Source organism: Elephantulus edwardii, unplaced genomic scaffold (genome assembly GCF_000299155.1).
Source record: "Elephantulus edwardii isolate Elephantulus edwardi_28Jun2011 unplaced genomic scaffold, EleEdw1.0 scaffold00026, whole genome shotgun sequence".
Lineage (NCBI taxonomy): Eukaryota > Metazoa > Chordata > Mammalia > Macroscelidea > Macroscelididae > Elephantulus > Elephantulus edwardii.
The window spans coordinates 2,766,421-2,791,368 of NW_006399776.1; the positions used below are offsets into that span (position 1 = coordinate 2,766,421).

Genomic DNA, 24,948 nt, shown 5'->3' on the forward strand with positions numbered 1-24,948 from the left:
TCACCTCATAGGTGTGAACCTGCAAACAAGGTCCTCCCGGGGTAAGGATGGTCAGAGTTCATCTCGCAAACTCTGGGCATGTTGTTGAGGGAGGTCAGGCCTTGGAGAAGGACATCATGTTTGGAAAGGTGGAGGGTCAGCAGAGGAGGGCCGGCTCTCAACAAGATGATAGACCCAGTGAGAGTGGGCTCAAGAACACTGGAGATGGTGAGGAAGGCACAAGATTGGGCAAGGTTCCAACGATTTGGTGTTCAGAGGGCTTCTATAGCACAAAACCACATAACAACAGACGCATGATAAAGCTGGACAATGAGTAAGTTAGAAGAACTGATGTTTTTTAATTGTGGTGCTGGCAAAGGATATGGAATATCAAGGACTCAAGAACAGTTAGAATGCTCCTTAGAAGTGAGAATGGTAAAATTTGATTTCATGTAATTTAGACATGTTATTTATTAGTAGGAAACAGTCCCTAAAGAAGGACATCATGCTTGGAAAAGGGGAGAATCAGTGAAAAAGAAAACCCTCAACAAGAGAGATTGACACAGTGGCTGTAGCAGTGAGCTAAAGCTTACCAACATTTGTGAAGATTAAGATGAGTCAGAACCAAATCAATATTACCAAACTAGTACGTGCCATTCTCCACAGGTAATGCACTTCTCAACAGACAGGTCTCAATAAGAACCATTATTAGGCCTACCCACAGTACAAATTCAACAGATACGAAAAATTCCATTCATCATTGCATTGGTAGAATAGATATCCACCATCTCCAAAGTAAGAGCTTCCGAGGCTAAAATTATCTCTCCTCAGAGAGAATGCATAACTAGTTTGAGTGGGACTTCTGGGATTCATCAGTTTGAAAAGGAAAGCCCATTATTAACTCCCTAGAGCAGCTGTAGATATTCTTTGGCAGACTCTATATAGTTCCAAAGAAATCTCCAGAACTTGCAAACTGTTGAAAGCCATTAAAAGCCCAGGTCCTGGGTCTCTGGGACTCTAACTGATGACACTAGTGATTAAAGAGGGAGACGAACAACACCCTTCTGATTTACGATGGAGTAGCAAGACTTTTAGGATTCCTTTAAAAATATTTCTACCTTCCAAATTTACCTCAGATTACAATCAGCACATGTGGTTACCACTCTGTTACCAGTTACAGGTGAAAAATAAGCAGAAGCAATGCTCTTTGTATGTTGAGTCAAAGAAATCAAAGGCTGTCTTGCCCTGGGACTCAGGTTTCTTGCATCATAAATATGAACATCCCTGTAATAAAGGAATAATTGCCAGTATTACCATAGCACATATAATAGGACTGAACATAAATCAGATACTCAAATACTTGTTACATTGAGGCATATTTAGTATAGACCCTGCTAATCTGTATTAATTTTATAAACACAGATTTAAAACTGGAGAATAGTTTTTTGTTTGGGGTTGGGGTTAGGTTGTTTTTTTTTAAATTTCATTATTTTTGTGTATCATCAGAATGGATCTGACTGGGACAGGAGGAGATTAGCCCTCCTTCAGCAGAGCATCTGTTGGATTCGAACCACATACCTCTGGGATTGCAGTGCAGCTTCTTGCCACTAGGCCACCAGAGCTCCATGAGAATAGTTTTAAAATTCCAAAACTACATTAGATACAGATAATCAACGGAGATCCAAGTGGAGACTCAGAGATACAAGTTTTCAACTGGTTTTTCTAACCACTTCAAGAAATAACTTCGACTGATACTTGATAGTCACATACAACTCATTTTTTTAAAAAAGTAGATTTTTCTTTTCTTCTCAAAAGATTAAGAAGTAATTACGTTGTGCCAAAGAAAACAAAAGAATGTCTGTTTTGGTGATTTTACTATTAAATCCAAAAGAATTTAATTTTTTTAAATGATAATCACATGATGTTTAAAAAAAAAAACATAGTAAAATGTGTAAAAATATTGGTCTTTTCTACACTATCTTCAAGAAAAACTTATGAGGATGTTAAAGGAGTAAAAAATTTATAAAAGCTGTGTTCTTTAATCATTAAATAAAAAAGCATCAAAATCCTAAAAGAAGAATTTCTTTTGTGCAGTGAACTTTATGAAAGACTACTGTATAGGGTATAGGTGGGGTGTGGGGTATGTAAGTGGGGGGTTTTCCTTGTTCTTTATAAATGAAATGAAAAGTTTTGTGTAAGGGCTGCATATTTATTGGAGTAAATCTGAATGAACCTATTCCTTTGGAATAAAACTAGTGCTTACCAGTTTCCAGTTGTATTTAGCATTTGGTCAAAATTTGTTTGAATAAAATGTCATTAAATAAGTAAATAAGATGGATAAAAATTCTCTATTCAGATAAATAACTGACATACATACAGAGAAAATAATATACACAGAGAGTGAAGGAAAACAAAAGTTCTCAATCAATGTAGAAAGGAAAATCATTTGGTCTCTTAAGTTATCACAAAATTCAGATGGCTTTCACAACCAAACTAAAACATGTATTTGTGACATTAAAAAGCCTAAATTATAACATTATAGGATGAACATACCTTAATCCTGCAGTAATAAAATACTGTCTATGCACAGGATGAACATGAATAGTTCTTATTTTTTCCATAGAGCACTTGGTAAGTTTCTCATGAGAAGTTCCAGGTGTCCGTGTATCCACAAGTGACATACTTCCATCCCAGTGTCCTACTACTAAAGTGGAGGCATCTTCTGCCAAGAAGTCAAAGGAAGAAAGGGATGTGCTTTCATTTCTATATACCTAAGGATAAAAGTAACAAAAGCCTGTTTATTAACGATATTAATTTATTAATAATTTAAAAATCAGCTTCTATCACTCTTAAAGAATGTCAATGTGCCAATTCTTTGGTAAAGGAGTTGTAAACACTTTACTAATATAATCATACTCCTTTCATTCCCTAACAAAACACAGGGCAAGATGATCCAATTCTGTTGAAAATAAAGACACTCCCCAGCTGTGAGACCTGACCTGCCTACAGTGGTCCATAGAGTCAGAGGCCTATCCCAATTTCTAAAGCTCCCAATAAACCTGTTTCAGATTTACCTCAAAATTTACCAGAAAATGGGCTGAGTTTGAATACCACCCACTTGAAATTCTATCGTAATAAACTAAGGAACTGGCCAACAGGAGCAGTTGGTGCGGTGGGCAGCCGGCTGGTCCTGTTGGCCTTTGAGGAATACAAGAAGGGTGAGCCCTGGCCTGGGCCCCGCGGTGTGCCTGTCAATCCACTGAGCCCTGAAATGTTAGCAGTGGGGGTTCTGATGATCACATGGAAGCTGGGTGTGAGCATGGCAGAAGGGGACACCCTGATATCAGTGGATTATGAAATTTTTGGGAAGATGCAAGGGGTGTTTTTCCACAAGTACACACAGGCTGAGAGTAAAAAGCTGGGCTTGGTAGGCTGGGTTCAGAACACTGACCAGGGCACGGTACAAGGACAATTGTAAGGTCCCACCTCAAAAGTATGCCATATGCAAGAATGGCTTGAGACAAAAGGAAGCCCCAAATCACGCATCGACAAAGCACGATTCAACAATGAAAAAGTCATCATAAAGTTGGATTACTCTGACTTCCAAATTGTGAAATAATAGTTTTAATTTAAATTTTCTAAGATAAACTCATTGGTTTTGTTTTTATATTGTTAGTAGAGGTTGACTTATTACATGTTCAGTATTAGAATTTGTCAATAAGTTATTTAATATCAGATATTAGAATGCTACTGTATATTACATGTAAAATGGATTACAACCACAAACATGATTCTAACCAATAAAAACCTCATTAGAAAAAAAAAATTTAAAAAAAATAAATAAACTAAGGAACTTTGCCAACCAAGTCAAGAGTGCTCATCTACAAACAGATACATATTTTTATAGTTTATCAGGTTATATCTATCAGAATTTTTAGTGCTTATATTCTTTGACTCATAATTTCACCAAGATATATATCCAAGGATGTCCACGGCAAAACTGCTTGTAACAGCAATTAACAATTAGCAAGCAACCTAAATGTCCACCAAAAGGGAACTGGTTCATGATGTCCCTTTCCAAAAAAGCGCCTCTCCCAGCAACATGCCCAGAGTATGAGAAATGGGAGCTTCGTCGTCTTTGCCTCCAAGAACTTCAGGCTGCATTTTTTCCAAGACATTATCTTGGTTCTTTTGGCAGTCCATGAGCTAGTTAGTACTCTTCTCTAGCACTACCAGTGAGAAGTATCAATTTGTCTTCTGGCATCTTTATTTATCCAGCTCTCAGATGTGCAGCAGGGGATTGAAAAGACCATGGCTTAAATAAGGCGCACCACCTAGTCTTCAAACTGACTTCATCGTTCTTAAATATTTTGAAGATTATGGATCAAGATTATCCAAAAACGACTGGAACAGTACATCAGCAGAGAACTGCCAGAAGTCCAGGCTGGGTTTAGAAGGGGTCGTGGTACTAGGGATATTGTAGCTGATGTTAGACAGATCTTAGCTGAAAGCAGAGAATACCAGAAGAATGTCTATCTGTGTTTCATTGATTATGCAAAGACATCTGACTGTGTGGATCATAACAAACTGTGGCTGACTCTGAGAAGAATGAGAATCCCAGAACATTTAATCGTGCTAATGCGAAACCTATACTTGGACCAAGAGGCAGTTGTCAGAACAGAGCAGGGCAACACTGCATGGTTCAAAATTGGGAAGGGTGTATGCCAGGGATGCATCCTGTCTCCATACCTTTTCAACCTGTATGCAGAGCAGATTATCCGAGAGGCTGGGCTCTATGAGAAGCGTGGTGTTAGGATTGGTGGACGATCTATCAACAATCTGCGTTATGCAGATGACACAACTTTGCTTGCTGAAACTGAGGAGGACCTCATGCACTTACTGCAGAGGGTCAAGGACTGCAGCCTTCAGTATGAACTGAGGCTCAACGTCAAGAAGACAAAAATTCTCACCACCGGACCAATCGGTAGCATCAGGATGGATGGCGAAGAGATTGAGAGTGTTCACAGCTTCAGTTTGCTCGGCTCCACGGTCAACACTCTTGGCCCCAGTAGCCAGGAAATAAAAAAACGTATTGCGATGGGAAAGTCTGCGGTTAGGGACCTCTCTAAAGTACTCAAGAGCAACGGTGTCTCTCTGGAGACTAAGGTGCACCTGATACAGGCCATGGTTTTGGCAATCACTTGTTATGCATCAGAGAGTTGGACAATGACTAGGGAGGATAGAAGGAGACGCCTTTGAGCTGTGGTGCTGGAGAAGAGTACTGAATGTACCATGGACTGCCAAGAAAACAAACAGATTCATCCTAGAGAGGGTTAAACCAGGCTACTCCTTGGAGGCAAGGATTCTGGGGCTTCGCCTGACATACTTTGGACATGTTGTAAGGAGAGACAGGTCTTTAGAGAGGGACATCATGCTGGGTAGAGTAGAGGGACAGCGCAGAAGGGGAAGACCCTCTATGAGGTGGATTGATTCAGTGACTGGGGTAATCAGGATGGGTGTGTCAGAGGCAATGAGATTGGCACGGGATAAAGCACGGTTTAGGGCTGTTGTACATAGGGTCGCTATGAGTCACAAACGACTCGATGGTACATAACAACAACAACAATGGATCAAGATGAAATTATTAACTATCTCAATCTTTTCCCTATCTACCATGATACTGCCTATTGGCCCAATGGTGAGGAGCTTGGTTTTCTTGATATTGAGATGCAATCCATATTGAAGTCTATAGTCCTTGACCTTCTGAAGCAAACACTTCAAATCCTCCTCAGTCTTAGTAAGCAAGGTTGTCATCTGCATAAGACGGGTTGTTGATGAGTCTTCCTCCAATCCTGATTCCACATTCTTCTTCCTAAACTCCAGACCCATGTATGATCCATTCAGCATATAGATTGAAAAGGTACAGAGAAAAGATATATCCCTGACATACTCTTTTCTTAATTTTGAACCATACAATGTTCCCTTGCTCTGTCTGGATATTTAGCTTTCTGGTCTAGGGTTTCTCATGAACACAGTCAAGTGTTCTGAGATTCCCATTCTTCTCAATGTTAGAATTTGTTGTTATCCACACAGTAAAATGCCTTTGTATAGTTTATAAAGCACAAATAGATAACCTTCCCATACTCTCCATTTTCAGACAATGATATTCCTACTGCCAGAAGACAGACATCATGCTTGGGAGGGTGGAGGGATGGCATAGGAGGCGAAGACCCTCTATGAAGTGGATTGATTAAGTGACTGGGGTAATTGGGATGGGTGTGTCAGAGGAAGTGTGATTGGCACAGGATAGAGCAGAGTTTAGGGCTGTTGTACATAGGGTCACTATGAGTCACAAGCGACTCGACGGCACAACAACAACAACATAACCTCTTCTAAATCCGGCTTTTTATTTCTAGATGTTCTCAGTTGATGTACTATTCTAGTCAGTTTTTGGATAATCTTCAGAAAGATTTTGATTGTATGTGATATTAGTGAAACCCTAATTTTAGCTATCGTCTTCTCATTTGCTTACTATTGCATCTGAGAACTGGACAAAGCATAAGGATGACAGAATAATCATCGATGACTTTGCACTGTGGTGCTAGAAAAGAGTACTGAACATACCATGGACTGCCAGAAGAACAAGTCTGTCCTGGAATGAATGAAATCAGGTTGCTCCTTAGAGTTAAGGATTTTGAAGCTCCATCTGACATACTTTCAGCATGTTACTTAGAGCAAGTAACCAGTCCTTGGAGAAGGACATGTTGGAACAATAGAGTGTCACTGCAGGAGAGGAAGACCCTAGAGAAGATGACTGACACAATGACTGTGGTAGTGTGGTCAAGTGTATGAGAGACGGTGAGGCTGGCTCTAGATAGGGTAAGGTTCAGAGTCATTCACACAAAGGGTTGCTATGCAGTTGACTCAAAGATACATAAGGCCAGCAACATTTCAGAGAGGTCACTGACAGTGTGGACTTGTTTAGGGCAATATGTGCTGCCAAGGGTATTGATTATTGATCCAAGCGAAATTAAATCATTGACAGCTTCAATCCTTTCTCCATCTATTATAAATGTGTCTGTTGGTCTGGTGGTGAAGACCTTTGTTTTCTTGATGATGAGATTTAATTCACACCACAGACTGTAGTTCTTGATCTTCTCAGCAAGGGTTTCAAGGGTTTCTTCACGTTCAGCAAACAATGCTGTCATCTACAGCACTATCATCTACAGGTTATTGATAAGTATTCCTCCAATCCTAATGCCACATTCTGTGGTAAGGAATGGTAATGCAAAAGCATAGATATGCAGTCCAAATCCACCAGCTGCTCCATGGAAGAAAGATGGGCAATCTCCTCCTGTGAAATTTACTGCCTCTGAAAACCTGCGGGAAGATCTGTTCTAACTTGATGGTACACTACAACAATCTGACTCAATCGTACCCAACAACACAATAATTTATGCCTTAACAGCAAACATAAGAAAAAATGAACAATCAACAGAAGAAAAATTAGAATGCTAGAACTTCCTAAAAATTAAATAAAGACTTCTCAAAGGTAAAGGGGAAACCTACAGACAGAGGGGGGGAAATCTGGCAATGATGCATCTGGCAAAGAATTCATCTCTAAAATTTATAGAAAACTCCAACACCTCACAAGGAAAAGAAAAATATATCAAATAATAAAATGGGAAGATGGCCAACACACACATAAAGAAATATTCAAAATTAATTAATAGACACAAATCAAAACAATGAACTATGATTCACACCCTGGCAAAAACTGCAGTGTTCAATAAGACAGCAAAATTAACAACAACAACAAATGACAGCAAGTAACAAGGTGGAGAGCTGAGGTGGAGAGATACATACACTGCTGGTGGGAATAAAAAATGGTGCAGTCACTATGGAAAATAGTTCAGCATTTCCTTAGAAAGCTGGAAACAGAAATAAAATTTAATACAGTAAGCCTACTGCTAAGTACATATCTCAAAGTAAAAGCTGCAAAACAAACTGACATATGCACACCTATGTTTACTCGAGCAATATTTACAAGAGCCAAGAGTTGGAAGCAATCCAAGTGTCCATCAATGGATGAGTAGCTAAAGAAACTGAAGTATATTCATGCAATGGAGTTTTATACATGACTAAAAATCAATCAATACTGTACAACATAGATGAATCTGGAACACACTTTGCTGAGTGATAAATCAGTCACAGAAGAACTATTACAATATAAAGTTACTATTACAAAATGCTAAGCACAATTTTATACACAGAATCATTCTTGGATGGTTAATAGGGATGGGAAAGGAGAGGGTATTAAAAATTAATGAATATTATAAGCAAACAAATATAAAATAAAAATTTAAAAACAAAAGCTGAAACACAATGTTGGAAATGATTGTATGAAACATAATATCAATGAAGGAAAGTAGGGGAAATTATTTTTTAATAAAAATGTATAAATAAATTCAGTGAAAGAAAAGGCAATATAAATAAGTTGATTATACATTATAATTCACTAATTTCAGTAATTAATTATTTTTAGTGTTATAAAACAAAACGTACAAATGCTAGACTGGAAAACCAATTACTTATTATAAACTTTCACTCAAACTGAAAAATGAAATTAAAAAAATTTTTTAAGAATCCAAGGTATCACTTGAAGTCAGCACATAAACACCTTAACAGTTACCTCTTCAAAAATAGCTCTGGAAAAATCTCCACAACGTAATGTGCCATCATAGCTCAATGACAGGATGTGGGCTGGATTGGTGGGTGAAAAGTAAAGACAGCTAACTGGCTGACTGTGGGGACGAAAAATATAAACTCCATCTTCTTTAGGATGCTGGGTCTGGAAGAGATTTGAGGAAGGAAGACATAAATTAGTGAAAAGTATTATTATGTCATTAAACCAATTATGTCTGGATTGTACCCAATCTCTTCTTGGATTATAACTGCATCCTCTTTCCCATACAGAAAGTCAGACCTCGAATTGCTTTGTTTGGGTTTTTTTAAATAACCAAGAGAAAAAAAAATTATCTATTCCACATATAGTTGAAAAGGTATGGAGACAGAATACATCCCTGATGCATTCCTTTACTGATTTTGAACCATGCAGTGATTCTTTGCTCTGGTTTGTTGTTGTTCTTTTTGATTCTTTGCTGTTTTGAGGACTGCTTCCTGATCCAAGTATAGGTTTCGCAAAAGCACAATTAAGGTGTGTTTAGAAGATCCATTTTTAAAATGACTGCCTTATGAAAATTATGCTGATAACCATATTATTATTAAACAGATGCAAAATATTAATATCAATGATACTGCTTTTTAGTAAGAAGTTATTGTGTGAAATGAAGAATATATTTCTCATTTCTAAAGAATTTCATGAACTCAATTCCAAATGAACCTTAATTTTTTTCTTAGTTATTAAAAAATGTAAACAAACCAATTTATAGGCTAGTTTCAAAAAACTAGAAACTAGGGGAGCTCTGGTGGCCTAGTGGTAAGGAGCTGCAACTACAATCCCAGAGGTGCACGGTTCGAATCCACCAGATGCTCTGCCAGGGAAGGAGGGACAATCTCCTCCTGCACCAGTCAGATCTGATTTGATGGTACACTCACAAAAATAGTAAAATAATAAAAAAAACAAACCCACAAAATCTAGAAACTGTTCAATATAAAAGCATGTTATTGAACATTAAAGAAAAATAAGTGAGGACAAGTTTCCAGGTCTGACTTTTTGTATGGGAGAGAGGGTACAGTTATAGTCCAAGAGACCGAGTACAATTTTGAAGCTCTGTCTTACACATTTTTGAGCATGTGACCAGGAAAGACCAGTCATGTGTGGAAGGGTGGAGGGACAGCAAAGAAGAGGAAGACACCAGATGACAGAGACTGATAACTAACTAGGGAAATGAGGGTAGGTATGTCAGAGTCAGTGGGACTGGCTCAGGATAGGTTCAGAGCTGCTATACATCAGGTAGCTATGGGTCACAGGCAACTCAACAGCACATAACAACAAACACACCTTCAAAATATGACTTTTTATTCAATTATTTCAATGAAAAGTCACAGTTTATAATGATTGTCCTTTGCACAACTGGATTACTAATTCCTAGGAAGTCATTTTTCAGGTTGGACAAGTTCTATCTTCATGTCATACTATAAATTAGAGCAACTATTATTACCTCTAAGTATGTTTCTTTGTATATTAAAAAAAAATTATTTTGAAGAGAAATACTTTAAAAAGAGAGAGAGAAGAAAATGAAAGAAAAAAAATGTAACTATACACATTCCTCCTGGACCCAGGGTTAGCCACTATTATATCTTAGGGTATTTGCTTATAGAGCTTATGTTTAAGAGAATCAAATCAGCCTTCTATTATAAAGAATTTAAACAATACTACTCATTGTTGCTAAGTGCTATCGAGTCAACTCTAGCTCAGAGTTGGCAAAACAAATCTGAATCATGCCCTAATCTGTACCATCTCCATCACCTCCAACACTCTCAAGCCCATTGTTACAGTGACCATGTCAAGCCATCTTGTTGAATGTCTCCCTCTCTTTTGCTGACTCACTACCTTTCCAAATATGATGTATTTTTCCAAGGAATGGCCCTTCCTAACAATATGACATAATATGAGACAAAGTTGAAATATCCTTACCTCCACGGAAAACCTGGTTGTATTTTCTCAATGACTTGTTTTTTTCTGACAATCTGTGGGATATTCACTACTCTTCTCCGACACCACAATTAAAATGTACAGATTCTTTTTCTGTTGTCCTTATTCATGGTACAACTTTCAGTGACCATGGCTGGGGTTATATGTACCTAAGTCTTTAAACAGACATCATTGATCTTTAACACTTTGGAGAGGTCCCTGACTTAAACAATGAATAATGTATCAAAATGAAAATTAAAAAAAAAAATCACTCCAAATCTGAAATTATCATTGAACTACTTGGTGGTCATTGCAAGACCTCAAGATCTGTCTATATAGACAGAGTAACAGACTGAGAAAAAATAAGATCATGTTAGGAAGACTTGAAGCATTTGAAAGATCAATGAAGGGCAATCTTCAATATAGATTTCATCTCAACATTAAGAAAACAAAAATCTTCACTACTGGGCTAATAGGCATCAACATGATAAATGGAGAAAAGACTGATGATTCCAACTAACATCTAGGGCATTAGCAGTCAGGAAATCAAAATACAGGTTATACTGGGAAAATCTGCTGTCAGAGCGCCCTCCAGACTGCTAAAGAGCAATGATGTCAGTCTAGAAACTAAGGTGCACCTGAACCAAACGATGGTCATCACAACTGCTTGCTGAGAGTTGGGCAATGATAAGAATATAGAAGAACCAATGCCTTTGTGTTTTGGTGCTGGAGAATACTACTGAACATACATACCATGGACTGCCAAGAGAACAAACAAGTCTATCCGGAAGAGGGTTAAACCAAGTTGCTCCTTGGAGGCAAAGATTTTGAAATTCCGTCTCATATACTTTGGGCATGTTGTCAGGAGGGGCCAGTCCTTGGAGAGGGACATCATGCTTGGAAGAGTAGAGGGTCAGCAAAGGAAAGGAAAACCTTGGATGAGATAGACTGACACAACTACTGTGGCAATGGGGTCAGGTGTGTCAGCTCAGGATAGGCCAAGGTTCAGAGACATTTGTTTATTGGGTTGCTATGAGCTGTAGTCAACTCAAGGCATATAACAACTATACATATATAGACACACATACATATATGCCATTCTAAACCATATTAAATTTAACTATACTTCAAAATAAAATTATATGCAATTTCTTTTTTTTTGGATGACTTTCTTTTTTTTATATGCAATTTCTGAACTAAGAATTTGTTCACAAAAACTACTATCACCTAATAAGGAAAAAGAATAAAAAGATAAATCAGCAAAATTACTACAGTCATTGTGTTTTGTTTTGCTTTCCTACTTTATTCATGGATGACTGATGAAGACTGTTCTTATCATTCTGCTCATCTCTCCTTTTTCAATCTCCATATTTTGTTATATATATATTCTTTTTTATTTTGTCCAAATTGGTAATATTCATACTCAGTTCTGTAATTAAAATCCTCAAGGTTGTCTTAGGATTAGTTTAAATGAATTTAGGAATTATCAACAATTCTTTCAACAAGCTTCTCCATTCTTGAATGCTTAATTTTGACTCATTTTAAATTGACTGTTATTTGCTGTTGAGCAGTTTTTTCCAAGAAGTACTCATGAGTTCTGAATTTCTTAAGTTTTTTCATATCTACCTACCTGGTGCCCTTTATACTAGAATATCTTGTTGACTGCTGTCAAGTGGAGCACAAATGATAGCAACCTTATGAACAAAAGGCCTGAAGCCTTTCTATAACTATCGTCATTTATCAAAGTTCATAGTTTCCAAAGGCATGTTGTTTAGGAAGTGGATGCCACTCCTGCTTCCAAAGAATATCCCAGCCAGAGCTACTGGTGGCCTAGTGGTAAGAAGCTATACTAACTATAATCCCAAAGAATATCTTAGGCCAGGTAAATATTCTAAGACCACACTTCTTTTCCTTCAGAATCTTGTATATATTATACTAAATTGTTTTTCTGGAGGAAAAAAATGAGGTAGGTATGGCTTTTCTGTATCTTGGTTGAAAGCAGGGAGTACCAGAGTGTCTGTGTTTCACTGACTGTGCAAAGGCGTTTGGCTGTGTGGACCACAACAAACTGTGGCTGACTCTGAGAAGAACGGGAATCCCAGAACACTTGTTTGTGCTTGTGCGAAACCTATACTTGGACCAGGAGGCAGTTGTCAGAACAGAGTAAGAGAACTGTATGGTTAAAAATTGGGAAGGGTGTATGTCAGGGGTGTATCCTATCTCTATATCTTTTCAATCTGTACGCAGAACAGATGATCCAGGAGGCTGGGCTCTATGAGGAGAAATGTGGCATCAGGATTGGAGGAAGACTTATTAACAACCTGCATTATGCAGATGACATAACCTTGCCTGATGAAACTGAGGAGGACCTGAAGCACTTGCTGTAGAGGGTCAAGGACTGCAGCCTTCGATATTGATTGAACCTCAACATCAAGAAAACAAAGATTCTCACCACTGGGCCAACTGGCAGCATGATGGATGGTGAAGAGATTGCGATTGCAAACAGTTTTAGTTTTTGGCTCCACAATCAACACTCTTGGCATCAGCAGCCAGCATATTAAAAGATGTATTGCATTGAGAAAGTCTGCTGTCAGAGACCTCTCCAAAGTACTGAAGAGCAATGATCAGTCTGGAGACTAAGATGTGCCTGATATAGGCCATGGTCTTTGCAATTAGTTGGTATGCATCAGAGAGCTGGACAATGACAAGGGATGACAGAAAGAGAATTGATGCCTTTGAGCTGTGGTGTTGGAGAAAAGTATTGAATATACCATGGACTGCTAGAAGAACAAGCAAGTTCATTCTGAAGAGGGTGAAGCCAGGCTGCTCCTTGAAGGCAAGAATTCTGAAGCTTCATCTGACATACTTTGGACATGTTGCAAGGAGGGACCAGTCCTTGGAGAGGGACATCATGCTTGGGAGGATGGAGGGACAGTGCAGGAATGGAAGGCCTTCGATGAGAAGGACTGATTCAGTGACTGGGGTAATGGAGATAGATATATCAGAGACAATGCGGTTGGCACAGGAGAAAGCAGGGTTTAGGGCTGTTGTACACAGGGTCACTATGAGTCACAGGTGATTCACAGGTACATAAAACAACAAAAACAACCTAATACTTAATTTGAGTTTTCTGTCCAGAGATTTATTCCACATTTTTCTGAGACACACTACAATCATCTTGAGTTTCCAAATTCCGTTGTCTTCATTTCAGAAAATTCTCTTTGGAGGTAATTTCTGTTTCAACTGTTGGATCATCTTTGCCCATCTTTTCTTTCCAAATGGCTTCTTATTTATATACATTTGAGATTACCTCAAATACTTCTTATGTTCATATTCCAATTTCCAATTGTATATTCTGTCCCTTGTTAATGTTGAATTTATTTATTAATGCTAAGAGCTTTTCCCCTACATACTACAATCTCCTTTTTCCGTCTCAGTCTTTTTTTATTTCATTATTTACCAAATTAATGCTTCTATTAACTTGCTCCACAGCAAAGCTAGCCAAAAGAACTCTGAAAAAAATGTGTTACATATGGACTGTTCATTATGGTAACTACTAGCTAAGCACTTAAAATGAGACTAATGTAACTGAAGAACTAAATTTTTCATTTTAGTTCATTTTCATAGCTTCATATGAATAGCAGGAACTACACTGAACAGTGAAGAAGCCCTGGTGGTATGATAGTTAAAGCACTCCACTATTAACTGCAAGGCTAAGCAGTTCAAACATTCCAATCACTACTTGGGAGAAAGGTGTGGTGGTCTGCTTCTGCAAAGATTTACAGCTCTACTTTTTCCTGTAGGGCTGCTACAAATCAGAATGGACTCAATAGCGCAGGTTATTTTGTTTGATGGTGGTTTCACTTGTTTTGTTTTGGATGCTGAACAGTAGAGAATAATGGTCTAAAGCAAGTGTTAAGAATTTCTTCCTTCTCCTGAATTAGTTATCCTTTTTTTTTTTTTAGTATTATTTCTGTGTGTGTGTACCATCAAATCAGATCCGACTGGTACAGGAGGAGATTGTCCCTCCTCCAGCAAAGCATCTGGTGGATTCGAACCACATACCTCTGGGATTACAGTGCAGCTTCTTGCCACTAGGCCACCAGAGGGCCCTTACAGTTTCCTTCTTATTTACCTTTCGCATGATAGATTTTTTATTAATGTAGTGGTTGATCAAGTGTCAGGTCATTTCTCATTTTCATCAAGTTTAAATGATTCTCCCGCAACAACATGTTAAATGGTTCTCCCATACTTATTGCTCTAATGTAACATCTGGGCTCTTCCTCATAGTATCTAATTCATTTTTAGCTTAGAGCTTTAGCCTAAGAATAAAGTTTTAGGCATTCATCTGCAGCCAGAAGAAAGACAGAAGCAGAAGAAGGTGACAGATAGTTGGTTTCAGCTAAACTAACATGCACTATTCCTTGAGGTCCTGGCAACGTCCCTTCTTGAAACTCTTGTCTCTTGGCTTCTATGGATTCCCACTATTCTGTATTCTTCCCTCTTCTCTGCTTCCCCCTCCCCAAAATCCTTTTATCTCATACCCCCCACTGCATCACAACTTGTCAGAGTAAGGGGGAACCTATGCTGCCCAATGTCTGGTCTGTCTCTCTGCTTCTCACTTTATCAACCCTAGCTAGCATCAACTGAACAGCATTTTTTTTAATCTCTATTAATGATCCATGGCATTTTCCATAGTTTTATTCTACTGCCCCAATTAAAAAATAAATTTGAAGAGAATTAACTTAGTTTTTCTCAATTCTGTTAAAAAGAATTTAATGAAAAGTATATGCATAAAATAGGAGTTATGGTGGTATTGTGGATTAATCACTGGATTACAGGCAAAAACCAACAATTGTGCTTCTGTGAGGATTTATGGCTTTGGAAACCGTAATGGGCCTGTGAGGGTCACAAGTTAGAATCCACACAGAGACAGTTGGCTTGGATTTTCTGAATTATATGCACATGAATGGTATTATATATATATTTTTATGAATTATCAAAAGATGACTATGTTCATCCTAAGCAGGTTCCTGGAAAAGTATTTTGAGCCAGCTTGGAGACCATATTTTAAACATAACTAGGAAAACGAGAACTTGTATGACCTTTTTACTTATACATTTAAAGTTGTAATAAAGTTTTCTGGCAGTAAATTTATGCCCAGATGGCTAATAATATGCAAGCTAAGTATTTTGAAAGCTCTAAAATAAATTTAAATTCCTTATTTCTAAAATTTAGAATCAGAGAAAATAAGACTATAAATCTCAAGCAATACCTATAAACACATGACTTTAGACTATTTTATATTTGCTTCAGATCTCAGTATCTTTTAAAAATGTATAACTTACCAAATCCCAAAATCCAATTTGCCCAGATTTGGCTCCAGCTGCCACCAAAGTTCTAGTTTCTGATGGATGGAGAGCTATAGAAAATACTGAGCCACTGGTAACTTTACAAACAGTATCTTGACTAATCACCATACCACATAAGTTGTTTTTATAGCTGAAGAAAAAAATTTTAAAGTAAAACAAATAGCAACAGTCAAAAATAAGTAAAAGACAATTCAAAAGAGTAGAATCACAACCAGTAACTAATTGTGGAAAAATATTCAACCTCCTGATAACCAGGGAAAACAAACAATGAAGTTCTATTTCCCCTTAACCCTGATAGCCTAATGATTACACCTAGAGCAAGCAGGTTTCAGTTAAGCAGATACTCAGATATGTTGCTAGTGACAGAGAAAGGTCATAAAAAGTTTACAGGAGAAGAAAATTAGGGAAAACAATTTAGCATTATGTACAAAAGTCACAAATAATATTTGACTCACTACATCTATTTCAGAGGAGTTCTGGTGGCCTAGTGGGCAAGAATTTGCACTGCCAACCCACAGGCTCAAATCCATAAGCTGCTTTGAAGAATAAAGATGTATAATTTGCTCCCATGCAGCTTATTGCCTCTAAAAATGCACTGCAGGGTCAGCTCTGAGTCGATTCCAACTTGACAGCAATGAGTTTATTCCCATTTCCAGCCATTGATCAGAAAGAATTAACACATTGTCTGTTATACTTACACACATGCTAAACAGAAAATAACCCCAATTATCAAAGGGATAGATGGAGATTAGGTAAAATGTGGTGTGTTTAGTCAATGGATTATTTTTTTCACTTTTATTTTTTTCATTTTAATGAAAGTTTACAGAGACTTTGGATATCCATTCATTCATCGTTGCACTTTTCTCCCTGCCCAACCTCCCTTCCCCGTCAATGGATTTTTCATTCAATAATTTTAAAGATTATAGTGGCATGCAACGACAATGCTAAATGAAAAAAAATATAATTTAACCCTATTGGTAGAACTGAAAATGGTACAACCATGAAAATCAGTTGGTGCTTTCCTAAAAAGTTCGAAACAAAAATAATCTAGCAATCACACTAGTAGGTAAAGACATAAAAGCTGCAACAGATATAATATACACGCTCAAGTTCACAGCAATTTTTATTTATAATAGCAAAGAGATGGAAACAACCCAAGTGTCCTTCAATGTACAAATGGTTAAGAAACTGAGATGTTCACACTATGCAACACTCAAGAACAATAAAAATTAACAAAAAAAATCCCCTGTATAATATGAATGCATCTAGAAGACATTATGCTGAATAAAATAAGTCAATCACAAAAGGACAAATATAATGCAAGTCTACTACTATAAAAAAAACTACAAAAAGGTTTACACTAAGAATCATTCTTGAATGGTTATCAAGGACAGGAAGGGAAGGACAAGGGAGTAAATATTAGTAAATAAATAAGACATATATTAAAATGAGTGAAAAGAAAACTAATACACAGTGGGACAACGACCAGCACAGTATCACTAAAGAAACCAAAGGCACAAAGAGGTATAAAAGAATTAATGGAAATCAGAATTTTAGGAAGAAAAGTGCAACTACACTGTACTATAACTAATATAAGGCAAAAATGTCTATGAATGATAAATTCATGTGCTTTGTAAATCTTCACTCACATCAAAGTAAAAAATGATGAAAAAGTGTAATTCAAAATCATACACACACACACACACACACACATACATATTAGAATCCAACCAAGTAAAAATGTGTGTGAATTCCTCCATTTAGTCAGGATTTAGTGAAAACACACTATACAATAAAAGCACTGTCCTGGTTACGAGTTCTGGTGGCCTAGTATATGGGGAACTGCACTAATCCAAAAGCCTTGCTTCTCTAGCAATTTTAATCCACCAGCAGCTCTACAGCAGGAAGAGGGGTCTTCTCCTACCACATACTGTTCTACTTTGGAAACGCAGTGGTGCATCAACTATGAGATGCTTCCAACTAAGCAGCAAGTAAGCACTTACAGTAAGTGCTGGTTATGAGATAAAAATCTCTACCCACAGGAAGCTTATATCCTATAGTCCTTACATATGACAACATTTAAAAGGAACTAAAAAAAAAAACAAACAAACAACCATTTGGGGGAAAATGAGTTATTTCTTCACTTCACAATTTTTTTTTACAACTCAAAGCACAGTCTTTATAAAGATTTCAGAAAATTCAAAACAAAGACAAGAAATTGATATCTTACCTTTTAAGGCTAGATAATTCCTTCACTGCATTGTTCCTACTTGTCTGAAAGACCAAAGTGCCAAGTTAATGTATGTATTCAAATTTCCCTAAGCAGCTAATTTAAAAAGCTGTAAATCCTCTCAAGGTATACCTTGCTCATTTCTGACCATGTCTGTAGAAATCCTTTAAACACTTCATTGGCATCTTGATTGTCAGGAATCATTTCTAACGGCCCAGGAGGTAACAAAGGCTATTATAAAAATATGAACAAAAAAGTTTATAGCATATCTGCCTGCTCAAGAAAAACATGTTTTTCACAACTTTATTTTCAACATCAACTAGAGGGTTTGTACATCATGGGCATCCAAACATAGCTATTCAATGAATGAGAGCACTAAGTATCTTATAAAAGATGTAAAATATATATAAATAGTCACATTTCACCTTCTCAGCAACTTAGTGAAGGAGAGGCCACCTTTTACAGTCACTAGAATGAGACAGAGAAGTTAACTGACCCTCAGTAATACTACCAGTAACTGCAAGCCCTAGAATCTGATCAGTACAATGGCACTGCTCAATGGTAGTCATCCATGTCACAGGTAGTAACTCATTAATAGGTCATTCAATATGTCTTATTTTGCAATTTGATTTATTGCATGAAAATGGAAATAAGAGAGCAGAAAATATTAAAGTGCATTATATAAAATAAGACTTTTGCTTCAATTATGTGTATGTCAAATGGGTTGGAATGGAAGTAGAGTGCAATGTTTGAAGGCCAGAGTTCACAAACTTTCTGTCTTTAACAAAATGCTATCTTATCATTTTTCAATAGCTCATTTTAGGAAAATAAATACTTCCTTCTCTGGAAGGCTTCCACATTATGCAGGTTCTGCCTTATACAGATTTTACCATGTGTTTCTTATCATAGCCAACATTTCAAAACAATGTGAAAGCTACTCATCTCTGCTGCTTTCCACAGTTCCTTAATTTTAAATTCTCCCAAAGCACTGCACCAGCTGAATGAGTACTATATAAATACTTAGAAATAAAATATTAAAACATTAGTATTTTTGGCGAGGTCTGGTGGCCTAGTGGTAAGAAGCTGCACTGCAATCCCAGGGTGTGTGGTTTGAATTCACCAGATGCTCTGCTGGAGACAGAGAGATAATCTCTTCCTGTACCAGTCAGATCCGATTTGACAGTACAAACATACACAAATATTAATAAAAAATAAATTTTTAAAAATTCGTATTTTTGATGATTACCAGGATGGAAAGGGATGGAGGGAGGAGTAATCACTTTCTACTTTTATTTTTTAAATTTTTTTTTATTTCATTATTTTTTGTGTGTACCATCAAATCAGATTATTATTTTTTTGTGTGTATCATAAAAATGGATCTGACTGATACAGGAGGAGATTGTTCCTCCTTCTCCAGCAGAGCATCTGGTGGATTTGAACCATGTACCTCTGAGACTGCAGTGCAGCTTCTTGCCACTAGGCCACCACAGCTCGCCTACTTTTATTTTTAATAATGGGAAAGATAATACCAAATATGAGTTATGGATGCACACCATGACCAATGTAAAAGATGACACAACAAAAGATGACAATAAGTTCAAAAGAGTGCTCACTTCAGCAGGACATATACTAAAATTAGAACAATACAGAGAAGAATAGCATGGCCCCAGCACAAGGATGACACGCAAATTCATGAACTGTTGCATAAAAAAAAGAAAAAAATGAACTTCAAAAAAAAGAAACAATTCCAGTGAATGCTACAATTATACAATTCTGCAACAACAGTAGTAATAACAAAATGTTGTTGATATTAATGTTGTTGTTGTTGTTAGGTGCCATCGAGTACAACTCATAGAAACCCTATGAAAGTAGACCTGAATTCCGTCCTATCCTGTGCCATCTTCACACTTCTTGACACACTAGAACCCATTGTGGCACTCACTGTGTCAATCCACCAAGTTGGGGTTCTTCCTCCTCTTTGCCAACCCTCCACTCTTCCAAGCATTACGTCCCTCTCCAAGGTATAGCCCCTCTGATCAATATGCCCAAAGTATATGAGGCAAAGCCTCGTCGTGGCCTCCAAAGAGCACTGTGACTGCACCATTTGTTTGTTCTCTTGGCCATCCACGGGATGTTCAGTGCTGTTCTCCAACACCACAGCTCAAAGGCATCAATTCTTCTTCTATCAATCCTATTCACTGTCTGGTTCTCAGATGCATAGCAAGTGATTGGTAAGACTGTGGCCTGAATCAGACACACCTTAATCCTCAAACTGACATCACTGCTCCTCAATAATTTGACTAACTGCAGACTTTTCCAATGTAATACATCTTCTGATTTCCTGACTGCTAGAACCAAGGGTGTTAACTGTGGATCCAAGTAAGACAGTTGTTGGCAGTTTCAATCTCTTCTCCATCCACCATGATGTTGCCTATAAGTCCAGTGGTAAAAATCTTTGTTTTCATGACATCGAGATGCAATCTAAACTGAAGGCTGGATACCCTGATTTTCTGTAACAAGTGCTTCAAGTCCTCCTCACTTTCAGCAAGCAAGGTTGTGTCATCTGCATAATTCAGGTTACTGATGAGTCTCCCTTCAATCCTGATGCCACACTCTTCTTCACAGAGGTCAGCTTCTTGAATAATTTGCCCTGTACAGAGCAGCTGCCAGATTCGAACCTAGTGCATTTGGGATTGCAGCACAGGTTCTTACCAGTAGGCCCACCAAAGTTCCTCTGAGACCAAATGGTCAATATTTATTTATTTATTAAGTAATAATAACAACTCATTTTTTATTAAGTCCTTTGCACAACATAAGGAATTTTATAGCTATTATTTCACTCAATACGTAATAACAGCTCTATGAAATTTTTATTGTTATCATTTTAAAGGTAGGAAAACTAACGGCTTATAAAGCTAATCTCATAATTACCTATAATCTCACAGTATGTGAATCCTGCAGAAATATAAATCCATCCAAGTCTTTATAACTTTGTAATCAATGCTCTTACTTCAACTATAAACTACTGAAATTATTTTATGAAAACTACAAAACAATTTAATGAACTTTTAGTATAGCTTCAAACATATCAATCTTCTCAGCATTTTCTTAAATTGATATATTGCATTTTCACTTTTTCTTACATTTTCATCTGCTTCTAATGTGGGCTGGGTTGGCGTTTCTGGTAATGGAACTCCTGAAGGATCTACTCTTAATAATCGCATTGACCTTCTACAGCCAGTCTCATTTTCTCTCTTCTTAGGCTTCTTCCTAAAAGTGGTGGAGAGGGAAAAAACTTATAAAATAGTTAAATGCATTTACTAACAGTAAGGCAATAACTTCTAGGAATATATCCCACATTTGCACATGTACACACAGCCACAATGATTTTAATAAAGTCTGGAAACAACTTAAATTGTCATACTGGGCATGGGAGATTAAATTGTTAAACACATACAACACAAAATAATATGCAACCATAATAAATAAGGTAGATTTTTATGTGCTGATATGAACTCTAAAAGCAGCAAAAACAAGATGCAAACTAAACACCAAAGTCATTAACATCAAGTTGATTTTAACTATTAGTGGTGACTCTCCATCAGGCTTCCTAGACTTAAGTCTTAATAAGTGATGCCTGTAAATCTCACTCTAAGCAGCTGGTGGATTTGAACCACTGGAGACATAGGCCTTTTGATTAGCACCACAACACGCAATATACTATACCATCAAAGCTCCTTAAATACAAGGTCCACAACAAAGTAAATATGCTTCCATTCTTTTCATGTTTACACAAATACCCTTTCAACTACTCCAGAGTACTGAAAAGCAACAATGTCAGTCTAGATACTAAGATGTGCCTAATCCAGGCCATGATCTACGATATTACTTGTTATGCTTCAGAGAGCTGGACAATGACTATGGATGACAGAAGAAGAATCGATGCCTTTAAGTTGTGCTGCTGAAGAAGAGGTTTGAACATACCACAGGCTGCCAAGAAAACAAATAGGTCTGTCTTGTGGAGGGTGAAACCAAGTTTCTCCTTGGAGACTACGATTTTTAAGCTGTCTCACGTACTTTGGGCATGTGGCCAGGAGAGACCAGTCCTTGGAGGATATCATGCTCGGAAGGGTGGAGAGACAGTACAGGAGAAGACCCTGGATGAGATGGACTGATACAGTAACTGGGACAATGGGGGTTCATGTGTCGGAATTAGTGAGATTGGCTCAGGACAGGGAAGAGTTCAGAGCTGCTGTACATAGGGTCGCTATGGGTCATAGGAGAGGGCACATAACAACAACTACTACCCAAATATATGATATGTACTTCCTTGTACACTTATAAATATCTGATCATGATAAAAGGTTTAGCTATTTTCAATATAATTCTTTGATTTGTGGTAGAATCAAACCAATCAAATGAGTTAATGAAATCAAGGATTTTAGCATCTTTATTTACACGTAAGTATCAGCTATAAGTAAGTTCTGATTCTAAGGCACATAACAATAACCTGTTCAAATGTAATAAGAGAATTCAAGCTAAGGAATCTAACAGGCTTGAGGTCAAATTCAGAAGGTATCATCAATAAGCTGTTCTGATCTTAAGCAAATTACTTCTTTGAGTCTGTTTTCTAAGTCAAAATAAATGCACTACATACCTATGTAGTTATTATCAGATGTAATATTGAATAAAATTTATAGGTCACTGCATTTTTTCAGATGTTCAATAAATGCTAATTTCCTTATTTTAGTGTGTGTGTGTGTGTGTGTGTGTGTGTACCGTCAAATCAGATCTGACTGGTACAGGAGGAGATTGTCCCTCCTTCCCCGGCAGAGCATCTGGTGGATTCGAACCGTGCGCCTCTGGGATTGTAGTTGCAGCTCCTTGCCACTAGGCCACCAGAGCTCCCCTAATTTCCTTATTTTATTTTATAAATAAAATTGAAAAAGGAAAAGTAGCAGTATCTCAAGAATAATAGTTCTATAGGCAAAAAAATAACTTAGTAGAAATAAAGATTTTTCTTCATTAGCAGAAAAGTTGTTGTTAGGTGCCATCAAGTTGAGTACGACTCATAGCGACCCTATGAACAAAAGATCTGAACCCTGCTCCATCCTCCCATTCCCTGACACACAAGAGCCCACTGTGGCAGTCACCATGTCACTCCACCTGGTTAAGGGTCTTCCTCTCCTTTGCCGTCTACCCTTCCCAGCATCATATCCTTCTCCAAGGAATAAGCACCTCCTAGCAATATGCCCAAAGTATGTGAGGCAAAGCCTCATCATTTTTGCCTCCAAAGAGCACTCCGGCTGCATCCTCTCCAAGGCATATCTCTTTGTTCTCTAGGACGTCCATGGAATATTCAGTGCTGTTCTCCAACACCACAGCTCAAAGGCATCAATTCTTTTTCTGACATCCTTATTCATTGTCTAGCTCACAGATGCATACCAAGTGATCAGAAAGACCATGGCTTAAATCAAACACAACTTAGTCCTCAAACTGACATCATTACTCCTCAATAATTTGGAGAATTCATTAACTGCAGATTTTCCCAGTGCAATGGATCTCCTTATTTTCAGACTACTGTTAGGTACCAAGGGTGTAAATTGTGGATCCAAGCAAATGTAGCTTTTGATAGTTTCAATCTCCTCTCCATCGACCATGATGCTGCCTGCCTACCGGTCCAATGGTAAGAATCTTTGTTCTCTTGACATTGAGATGCAATCCAAGCAAAGGCTGTATTCCATGATCTTCTAACAAGTGTTTCAAGTCCTCCTCATGTTCAGCAAGCAATGTTGTGTAATATGCATAATGCAAATTATTATGAGTCTCCCTCCAATCCTGATGCTACACTCCTCTTCACATGAGTCCAGCTTCTCAGGTAATTTGCTCAGCATACAGATTGAAAAGATAAGGAGAGAGAATACAACCTTGACACACTCGCTTCTCAATTTTAAACCATGCAGTGTTTCCTCGCTCTCTTCATACAAGAGCTTCCTGAACAGGTATAGGTTTCACAGGAGCACAAGTAAGTGCTCTGGGATTCCCATTCTTCTCAATGTCAGCCACAACTTGTTATGATCCACACAAACAAATGCCTTTGTATAGTCAATAAAGCACAAATAGGCATTCTTCTGGTATTCCTTACTTTCAGTGAGGCTCCATCTAACATCAGCAATGATATCCCTAGTGCCAGGGCCTCTTCTAAACCGTGCTTGAACTTCTGGCAGTTCCCTACCTATGTACTGTTCCGTTTTTGAAACAGCTTAAAAGCAAAAGAATAAATAGAAATAAAATCAGGCTCTGAATAGTCTATTTACTCCATTATTTTGATGAAGACTATAAAATTATTAAAAGATAATCTTCCCCTAAAACATGCTGGAGATTAGTTTTAAATTACAGTTTGTTTTCTTAATTAGTTTACTATGACAGCATATTTTTTCAAATTATAAAAGAACTAAGAATATCTATCATGGCAAACTTTATAAATGAAATCTTTTACCTCTTGGATTCAGAAGGTTGTCTCTTATTTATTATTTCCCGGAGTCTTGCAGCTGACTACAAAACACAAAATACGCTATTTTATAGCATCAGAACTTACATTCAAAATATTAAATATCTGCTACTCCGTCTAACTTACTTCGGACATGTAGTGAGGAGAGACCAGTCCTTGGAGAGGGACATCATGCTTGGGAGGGTGGAGGGACGGCGCA

The 24,948-nt window shown here is 37.5% G+C and overlaps 1 protein-coding gene and 1 pseudogene across 1 annotated transcript in view; one reads left to right on the forward strand and one right to left on the reverse strand.

The window, feature by feature from the left end:
* The window catches only part of WDR76 (WD repeat domain 76), a 40,603-nt gene that overhangs the window by 4,982 nt on the left and 10,673 nt on the right, over positions 1-24,948 (reverse strand). The window contains exons 4-11 of the mRNA XM_006883202.1: positions 24,738-24,793; positions 21,382-21,508; positions 18,371-18,469; positions 18,239-18,282; positions 15,985-16,138; positions 8,672-8,830; positions 2,533-2,750; positions 1,111-1,263 (exon numbers count right to left, since the gene is read on the reverse strand). Coding sequence (XP_006883264.1) covers positions 1,111-1,263; positions 2,533-2,750; positions 8,672-8,830; positions 15,985-16,138; positions 18,239-18,282; positions 18,371-18,469; positions 21,382-21,508; positions 24,738-24,793 — 1,010 coding nt within the window. The remainder of the gene's footprint in view (positions 1-1,110; positions 1,264-2,532; positions 2,751-8,671; positions 8,831-15,984; positions 16,139-18,238; positions 18,283-18,370; positions 18,470-21,381; positions 21,509-24,737; positions 24,794-24,948) is intronic.
* Positions 3,299-3,598, forward strand: LOC102875193 (annotated as a pseudogene).